This window comes from Papaver somniferum, chromosome 1 (assembly GCF_003573695.1).
Source record: "Papaver somniferum cultivar HN1 chromosome 1, ASM357369v1, whole genome shotgun sequence".
NCBI lineage: Eukaryota > Viridiplantae > Streptophyta > Magnoliopsida > Ranunculales > Papaveraceae > Papaver > Papaver somniferum.
The window spans coordinates 170516692-170527175 of NC_039358.1; the positions used below are offsets into that span (position 1 = coordinate 170516692).

Genomic DNA, 10484 nt, shown 5'->3' on the forward strand with positions numbered 1-10484 from the left:
TGTCTGCACAAAACTGCCCAGATGGTCATTGCTATGCTTTATTGCAGTTTGTTCTGATGACATCAGTTCATTTCTCTTGGTTGCTAATCCAAAAGTTCACCTAAAAAAATAAAATATATTCTTTTCTTCTCTTGGCCAAATGAAACAGAGCAATGGTGACAAAATCACGTGTAAAAGTAGAGATTACACGAGTTTGGAAGAATGTTCCTCAATCATGAATTTATAAAGAAGCTTTAGTAACATGTGTAACGGAAACTTTTAAACAGAAACAATTTTATTTCAAAATAAAAAAAGAAACTGTGGGGGAGTTTAGGTAAATAACTAAAGACAGAGATATTTATCCATTGCTTATTTGTAAATTGGAGTACAAGCAACCCATCCCAACCCATGACTTGCAAGCTGTGTTTGTATGTTGCCACAAGCATCAGTCACAATAAACCCCTAGATTTAGATGAGACAAAACCTAAAGCTTCTTTTTCCAAAATAAAGTTAAAACAACCTTGAATCTTCTCTGTGACACTGTAACTCATATAAGCCTAAGAAGTCTATTGAGGTTATCTCTATCAATGTAGTTTTTAACTACAATAATCAATCATAAAGAAAAATGGTTTTGCAGAAGGAATACCTGGATGTGATCTTGGTCCCTACTGGTTTGTTTCTCATGATTGGTTACCATCTTTTCCTTCTCTATAGAATCAGAAAATTTCCGCATACAACCGTCATCGGCTACGAAAATCACAACAAAAGAGCATGGGTTGAAGGATTGATGCAGGTTTGAATTCTCACCTTTACACTTCAATAACCGTGGAACTTGCAAAATTCTTCAATACTTGTCATGATTTTAAATTTAACTTTTTCTGTTTTTGAAGGGCGATTCTGACATGAAGGACACCAGTATAGCGCTGACTGTAATTGCAAGCAATATTGGAGCAGCAACTTACCTAGCCTCTCTTTCAATTGGTTTGAGTTCACTAATTGGAGCATGGGTCGGGAGTTCTTCAAATAACATTTTCATGAGCGATCTGATATATGGAGACAGGAGATCATCCACCATTTCGATCAAATATATTAGCTTGCTTGCTTTCTTCCTTTTCGCATTTGCATCGTTTATTCAATCAACAAGGTACTTCGTTCATGCAAATTTCCTAATGAGCACTCCACATACTGACATACCTGTGAAATATGTGGAGATGGCAGTGATAAGAGGAAGCAATTTCTGGTCTCTTGGACTTCGAGCACTGTACTTTGCCACCACCCTGTTGTTCTGGATTTTTGGTCCCATTCCGATGCTCGCTTCCTCAATTTTTATGGTAATCCTCCTCCACTTTCTTGATACCAATTCAACTCCGCTGCATCAGTATCCACCTCCAAATAGAAGCTTGATGAAGAGGGTAGACAGGCAAATAAGAGCAGAAGCACGAACTCAACATTGGGAAGCTTGCTGACCTAATAACAATGGCTGTAAATTTATCCGGAAAAGCACAACATGAGTAATTGCAACTGCGGTGTTGAGTCATGTCTAAACCCGGTATTAATGAACAATAAGCTGCAAGCTTGTAGTGTACACCCAATCCTTGTAATTTTCTCTCTGAATCCCAAGTAACTAAGACTTCACTTGGTGTCTGGCTTCAAATAGCTTGATATCAACCCCCGTCTGCTACTTTCACTCAGGTAAGCTAAAATCTTAGAACAAAAGTGCAGTCCAATTAAAAACTCAGAAACTATAAGCTTATTGAAAACTTTCCAATTTAAAAAATCACCTTATTCAAATCATTACATGACCTCACCCAGTTTATGTTTGATATGTCGCCAAAAACTTGAACATATTTGGTAAGAATACAAGATAGAAGTCCTTAGACAAAGTAAATCTCGCTTCATTATTATTATTACTATTATTATATAGAGGACAACAGTCAAGGATTACAAATTCAGAACTATTTGATTTGGTACCCAATCCTCGCTTAGAACTACAAACAAAGATAAACTTAACGCCGGATGGGAACTATAATTTGTGCAAAGAAGTAACGGATTACCTAAGCTGCGGAGGAAGACGACGTACATAACCATGACCTGCAAATTTTAGTGAGTGAGTGCAGAGGATAGCCTAGTCAAATGATCGACTTTCGCGGCAGCCCTTTGTCTACGACCCACTGTCTGAAGATTCTGAGCTTTGATCTTTATCACTACTAATAGAGTCCTGATTAGCTTCCGTGCTTTTGGTTGATATATTTGTTGAGCTTCGTGATCCATCATCCCCTAGGAAAGCTTCCTCCATAGACCCGTCCATAAAAGAACTGAGAGCAAGCTGGCCTGAATAAAGAATCAAACCAACAGCATTGATACCGAAAACAAATGTTGCGAGGTAGCAAATCCCATTAATAATGGTCCTGCAAGAAGAAGATAATTTAGTTCCACGAAAGATATACTTTAGGCTACCTAAAGCTTAATAAAAAGCACAGATTACAGCAGCATACCTTACGGTTATGGTTATCTGACGAACCTGCACAGTTGATGAAGATTATTAACATATGGAAAAGAAACTCTATAATTTGATAAATTAGGACTACAGAATAAAGACAACAATTTACAAGTTTTGCTGAAAAAAGAAGCATCAACACTTTTTTTTTCAGAGAAACGACGTATAAGCAGATAGACATAAAAGAAAACTACAAGAATAGAGACACTTAGTAAAATGATAAAAGCAGTCTTATGAAGTTTTCTGAGTGGTTGAAAAGTAAGCATTTCTTGATTTTGAATTTGCAAGTAACAACTCACATCATGTCCAGTGTCAAAACTTTCCCAATTGCGGGATTAACAAACATTTCTTAATTTTTTAAGTACTTTATCACACCTTGAGTAATCCCAACATTTCGACTACCACTTCAATATAATCCCAACATTAATCAGTGATTCACATATCACAAACATGTCATACAAATGTGGCCCACTTCCTATTAGACATGTAACTATGTGATGTATGTACATTGTGAAACCTCGGGTCTGTCAGCTCAACCTTTTAGACAATGTGGTTCGAACACATAATACTACTACTCACAATCGATACTAATACTCAACCACGGCCTGTTTATAATGAGCCGAAACTCGCACTTTTGTGTTTGAAACTCTAAACTAACAATTGAAGCTACTAAAAACAAATTGAAGAATATAAAGATCAAGGGTAGAAAACAATAACCGAGAAATTATCCGCAATGGTTTGTCGATTAAGGGAAGCCTCAATAGTGGTAGTGAATTTATATAGAATTAAAGCAATAACACCAGCAGCAAGTCCACCCAACAAAGCTTGAACAGGTGAAGGAGGAGAATCTTTCTCAACTGACGTCAATTTAATCGCTTTCAAACTATCCAAAGCTTCATCCTTTAATGTTTTCGTTGCACCAGTAGACCTAAATCTCTAAACCAACGAAAACCCATTTCATAAATTATAAAAACAGACATTAAAAAACATGAAATTTAGATAAACGGGCGATGAAAAAGTGTAAGTTTTATGTAAATACCAGTTCTTTAGCTCGTTTAGCTCTGCGTCTGAGAGAACGAAAGAGGAAAATAGCGATAGCACCAGTGAGAAGAACACTAGTTGCTACTTGAAGAGAAGATGGGTCATCCGTAGTAGCAAAGACATCTGAAATTGGTGATGGTAGTTCGATGGGTCCTGATTCTGATGGGGGGATTATCATATTGGTGGTGGGTTCTATTGACTGAGCTAACCATGTTTGAAAGTTAGTTCCAAGGTTTGCTTGAATTGGACGTGTAATGGTAACTCTGGAAAAAGAAGAAGAAGGGAAGAATGGAATGGGACGAAAAAGAGGGAGGGAGAGTGGAAGATTGGTGGAGAGAAGGCGATAGTGAGAGCGGATCATTTCCTTGTGAGAAAATTCAAACAACTAAAGATGGAAGAGGGAGAGGGTGAGGTTCTCTGTGTCTGAGACTCTTGAATGTCTCTGGCGAGTCGAGGGGATACCATATTTTGGTATTCCTTCTCTTCGGCCCCATATCTTCTTCTTCCTCCTCCAAATATCTGTAACCGGATATTTACACCCCTATCCTTAGGTGCAGACCAATGTAGTCAATATCGGCCGTATCGGCCGATATATCATCGAAATATCGGATATCGCTATGGAACGATACGATAAACAGTATATCGGCGATAAGATATCTTCCCGATAATATCTACCGATATGAGCCGATACGATATTTTTACGAAAATTCGGTATGGGTTAAATCAATCGTTTACGTAAAGATTAAAGGTATTTTAGGTTTTTCGAAGACGGGAAGGGATAAATCCTTGTTTAATTACCATTTTTGGTAGTAAATTTTAAAGTTATTGAAGTTACTCTCATGTCTCTAGTTTGAACTTGTTTAATTATCATTTTAGGCAGTGAACTTTAAAGTTATTGAAGTTACTCTTTTGTGTTTTTGATAAAATTGATGGTATCTATTACATCTTAACAGAAAATGTATGAAAAAAATGTTTGCTATAAAATTATGGTCTCTAAATTTGGAACCGATATTATACCGATATTTCAATGATAACATCCCCGATATAAAATCGTACCAGTGTATCGATCCCGACCGAGATGAACCGATATCCGATATTAACTACATTGGTGCAGACGCATTCCACTGATTTCTTTTTCTTTTTACATACCCACCCAGGCAGCACCATTATTAAGTTCTATTTGGACTGGGAGCACATCTTATACAAAATTATTTACGGTATGTGTTTGGAGTGGGAGCACATTATTAACGTTACACCATGTCGATATGTCAGTCCAATTAGAGAAATTAAACAAAAGGATCCTCTTTCCTTATATGTATTGATCATCTGTGCGGAAATTTTTTCAACTAATTTGGGAAATCTATAGGCCCAAAAAAATGTGGAGGGACTGCGCATTTCACAAAAAGCACCGCTAATTCTCTATCTCATGTATGCAGATCATCTACTCATAACGTATAAGGTATCAACGGAAGACCCAGATCAACTAAAACACCTACTCCAAATTTACAGTATGTCAGCAGGTCACCACATCAGTACTTCAAAATCCACCATCATCCAAAGCTTAACCAACAACAATTACTCTACCTTAATCAAGCAATTGTATGATCATAGTATTAGGGAATTAGACTACGAAGTATAATGCTTATATTTTGAACTTTGTAGATATGACATCGACATAATCTTGTATATAATGTTATGTGAATGGGTTATGGTGAAGATTTCATCCTAGGAAACATTCGTTTAAAGGAAGTACATTCACGAACTCGTTTCGTAAATCGAAAGGGAAATCATTAGGCTTATTGGTCCGGTTATTCATTGCAAATCTTTGGATGACCAATATGTGTGAGATGGGATCGTAACTATGTTATGTATCTCGGTATAACTAATCACAATGCCTGACTTATGATTTGGTATGAATGATTTTATTAATTGGTGTAACCGATCCTAAATAATCACCATGAGATGGTATGATCGATATTTGTAATGGTGTGACCGATCCTAGTAATTGGTGTAACCGGTCCTGGTAACTGGTGTGACCGATCACAAGCAATATCATGGAAATATGGAACCGATCCTAGTAACTGATGTAACAGGTCCTAGTAACTTGTGTGACCGATCACAAGTAATTCCATATTAAGGTATTACTGATCCTAGTGATTGGTAGAACCTATTGAACCCATGTATGTGATTTGATATTTGATCAATCACATAGTTATCTTAGAATACAGGTCAACCAATTCTAAAATTGTTTCGAACTGTGGTATAACCGACTCCAAGAATGTAAATCCATGTAAATATAAATAAGGATTTACATTGAAAAGATGTCAACATACTTTGAACACGTACATTAACTCTTATCATTTATTGTTCAAAGATATTCCTTAGTACTCAAGGAGATCATGTGCCGAAATAAATTGAGAATCTTTTAATTAAGAATTTTGGTTTTATATATATGCTTTAATTACCAGCAGTTAAATGCGTACCTCTAGAGAATAAAAATTAGTAATGTGCATTTACTAATTGGAGATTTTCTATTGAGAGATTTCGGAAATATTGGACCAGCATTTATTGGAATAGGAAAACCGAATTTTGCCATTCATTGCAAATCTTGAGAATATTTTCGGGTTTGGAAATTCCTTGATGTCCAAACATCCTTGGTCTATAAATACCTAAGTTTGCATTTCTAGCAAACTATCCTAAGAGCCATGCAAACTTCATTTCTTGTTGTTTCTGATGGAGCCGTCTATTCGGAGAGAAACGTATCCTAATTAGGTAAAATTTCTTACGACCGCTCATTTAAAGACTTTTGTGGGATCAAAAGCTCTACGAGTACCGTTTGTGGGAAACTAGATAATTGTAGTGTTATTAGTTTTCGATTGATTTGATTGACTAACGGTTGTTGAAACTTTGATTGCACCTAGTTTGTTTATTCTTGAGAATCTTTTGTTTTGATATAAGATTCACTCAAACTAGATCGGAGTATCGATGGGATCTTTAGTACTTTTGTTAGATCTAAAGACATCTTGTGATAATCCATTGTTCACAGACTTCGTTATGTGTGTGATTGACCACAAGAGATTCAAGTGGTGTTGTGCAGGTTATTATTGAAGATTAAAGAAGATTTCTTATTAGTTCTCATATCTTTGTATGCGCACAAACCTTGATCGGATGGATCCAACTAGAATCGTATTTATTCGATTCATTAGTTGCGTGAGATCGGCATCACTTTATAGTTTCTCGTTGAGATCTATACTTGAAAAAGAGGGGGTCTAACAACCACACCCGATATTTCGTTTAGGCAATCTGTATGGACTAACTCCAATATATCTCCAAGAGAATCAACTAGACAGTCAGACTCAATCGAGTAAAATACATCCAAGAGTATATCTCAATTTCTCAAACCAATCTGCAATCGAACAGATAGAAATCTGTGAGCCGGATTAATATGAGAAATAACTTGGATGGTACCAAAGACCAATATCCAACGTCAATCAATTTCAATCAACAACCAAAGGTTGGATTCACCAATTGATTGAATTACGCACAAGCTGTGATATTTCAATTATATAGAAAATATAATGCTGAAAAGAAATAACACAGACACCACAAATTTTGTTAACGAGGAAACCGCAAATGCAGAAAAACCCTGAGACCAAGTCTAAATTTGAATATCACACTGTATTAAGCCGATACAGACTCTAGCCTACTACAAGTTAATTTCGGACTACAATGTAGTTGATCTCTAACCAATCTCACACTGATTAAGGTACAGTCGTGTTCCTTACACCTCTGAATCCCAGCAGGACTCTACACACTTGATTCCCTTAGATGATCTCACCCACACCTAAGAGTTGCTACGACCCAAAGTCGAAGATTTGATAAACAAATCGGTCTCACACAAAAAGTATATTGAATAGATAAATCTGTTTCCCACGGAAATACCTACGAGTTTTTGTTCCGTCTTTTGATAAATCAAGGTGAACAGGAACCAATTGATACAACGGACTTATATTCCCAAAGAAAAACCTAGTAATATCAATCACCTCACAATGATCTTAACCGTATGGTAGCGGAACAAGATATTGTGGAATCACAAACGATGAGACGAAGATGTTTGTGACTACTTTTTTTCTTACCTATTGGAGATTATATCTCGAGCAAATCTTAGAGAAGATAGTACTTAATACGACATAACAAAGCAAGATCAGAACACACAACTATAAAGAAAATAGTTGGGTCTGGCTTCAGAATCCCAATGAAGTCTTTAAGTCGTTAACCTATAATGGTTTTAGAAAAAACTAGGTTAAAGGAGAATCGACTTTAGTCGCAACTAGTATCACACAGGAGGTGTGGGTATTAGGTTTCCTAGTTGCTAGAGTTTTCCCTTATATAGTCTTCAAATCAGGGTTTGCAATCAATGCTACCTTGGTAACAAAGCATTCAATATTCACTGTTGGATGAAAACCTGATTAGATTCAAGCTAATATCTTTCAACTGTTAGATTGACTTAGCTTGTTATACACAAATGAAATGTGCCTTCCTTTAGATACGAGTAACCGTACCTAAACGCGTACACTTGGTTGGCTCAAAAATACTTAACCGAAGTTAACCTTATGAACACTTTCATATCAACCTTGTTCATCTTTATCACAACTAGTTCAAATGACTCAAATGAAACTAGTTATAGAGTTGTTCAATTGTTTATATTCTCATAGAAGTATACAAGATACAATTGAAGCAATATCTATTTTGATTCACTCGAATCAATTGATGAACATTATATCCACGGTTTGCAAAAGATTGCATTCCTTATTATATAAATGTATTTGTTCATGAATAAACCGATTTTAAAACTTAACCCACTCAAGTATGCAAATGGGTACTATACTTAGAGTTCCAGACTTGGTCTGTCCGCCAGTATGCGAACAGGTACGCATACTATCGTTCACGACCGAACTCAGTTGACTTAGTAGCAATCGGGTACACATATTAAATTCCCGTACTTGACCTGTTAAGCCAGTACGCGTACGAGTATGCATACTAAGTTCCCAGACTTCAACTGTTAAACCAGTACGCATACGAGTATGCATACTATGGTTCCCGGACTTTGAGTAACTTGCAACAGTTAGCATACAAGTACGCATACTGTGTTATATCCAATCAATGGTTAATTGTTCTAATCTTCATTTTAATCATTGAAATATTCTTAGAAGACGGGAATAGTTGTCTCACACAAACTATTAGCTTCAAAGCAATTTTGAAATGATCAATACGAAACATTCTGAGTCTACATCAAATGACTGTCTCACATAAATCATGTAAGATGTTACCAGGCGATTTTCACATGATCATCTTATGACTTTCGCCAAAAATAAAAGATAAACTTGGTTAAAGCGAAATCTTACCAACACATATTTCGAGAAATATGTAAGCGAGTTAAACTCAGCTCGAAATATCAAATATGTATAAAGTAAATTTAAATGTGTGGGTCTAACAACCACACCCAACAATTCGTTTGGAAATCTGAGAGGACTTACTCCAGTACACTTTCTAGAGAATCAACTAGACATCCAGACTCAATCTAGAATAAAGTATATCAAAGAGTTTAATATCTCTAACTCTTAATTCAATCCGCAATCAGCAAATAGAAATCTGCGAGCCCGATTGAATAAGAGGAGTAACTTGAACGATACCAAAGACCAATGTTCAAGTGTCAATCAATGTAAATCAACAACCCAATGTTGGATATTCTAATTGATTTATCTTAACGCACAACCTGCGATCAATTATATAACAAAATATAATGTGGAAAAGAAATAACACAAACACCAGAATTTTGTTAACGAGGAAACCGCAAATGCAGAAAAACCCAGGGACCTAGTCCAGGTTAAACACCACACTGTATTAAGCCGCTACATACACTAGCCTACTACCAATTAACTTCGGACTGGACTGTAGTTGAACCCTAATCAATATCACACAGATTCAAGGCACAGTTGTGCTCCTTATGTCTGTGATCCCAGCAGGATACTACGAACTTGATTCTCTTAGCTGATCTCACCCACAACCAAGAGTTGCTACGACCCAAAGTCGAAGACATGATAGACAAATCTGTCTCACACAGAAAAGTCTATAGGATTGAATAAATCTGTCTCCCACAAAAATACCCAAGAGTTTTTGTTCTGTATTTTGATAAATCAAGGTGGACATGAACCAATTGATAACCCAGACTTATATTCCCGAAGAACAGCCTAGAATTATTAATAAACTCACAATAAACTTAATCAACTAGCGAAACAAGTTATTGTGGAATCACAAACGATGAGATGAAGGTGTTTGTGATTACTTTTCTATCTTGCCTATTGGAGATATAAAATCTCGAGCCAATTATTTCAATTGTACTCAACACGATAGAAACAGCAAGAGCAGATCACGTAACTACAAAGATAATAGTTGGGTATGGCTTCACAATCCCAATGAAGTCTTCAAGTCGTTAACCTACAGGGTATCGAGAAGAAACCTAAAGTTAAAGGAGAATCGACTCTATTTATGAAACTAATAACACACGGGAGGTGTGGGGATTAGGTTTCTCAGTTGCTAGAGTTCTCTTTTATATAGTTTTCAAATCAGGGTTTGCAATCCAAGTTACCTTGGTAACAAAGCACTCAATATTCACCGTTAGATGAAAATCCTGATTCAACCAAGCTAATATCTTTCAACCGTTAGATCGAACTTAGCTTGTTACACACAAATGAAATGTTCCCTCATTTAGGTTTATGTAACCGTACCTAAACGTGTACACCATGTTGGTTCACAAACAGTTAACCGAGGTTAGCCATATGATTACTCTCATGCCAACCTTATTCATCTCAACCATAACTAGTTCAAATGACTCAAATGAAACTAGTTAAAGAGTTGTTCAATTTCTATAGAAAACACAATTGAAACCAAATTGGTTTGACTCACT

The 10484-nt window shown here is 36.2% G+C and overlaps 2 protein-coding genes across 2 annotated transcripts; one reads left to right on the forward strand and one right to left on the reverse strand.

Annotated features, from left to right (window-relative positions):
* The first annotated feature begins 250 nt into the window (after positions 1-250).
* LOC113307854 lies at positions 251-1644 on the forward strand. Its single transcript, XM_026556318.1, has 2 exons — positions 251-772; positions 870-1644. The coding sequence occupies exons 1-2, from the start codon at positions 605-607 to the stop codon at positions 1443-1445; spliced, it is 744 nt and encodes a 247-aa protein (XP_026412103.1). The 5' UTR covers positions 251-604; the 3' UTR covers positions 1446-1644.
* An 89-nt stretch (positions 1645-1733) lies between these two features.
* On the reverse strand, positions 1734-3989 carry LOC113307845. The gene is made up of 4 exons (XM_026556308.1): positions 3516-3989; positions 3194-3412; positions 2475-2500; positions 1734-2387 (listed from the first exon to the last, which is right to left on the reverse strand). The coding sequence occupies exons 1-4, from the start codon at positions 3876-3878 to the stop codon at positions 2141-2143; spliced, it is 855 nt and encodes a 284-aa protein (XP_026412093.1). The 5' UTR covers positions 3879-3989; the 3' UTR covers positions 1734-2140.
* Between the last annotated feature and the right edge of the window lie 6495 nt (positions 3990-10484).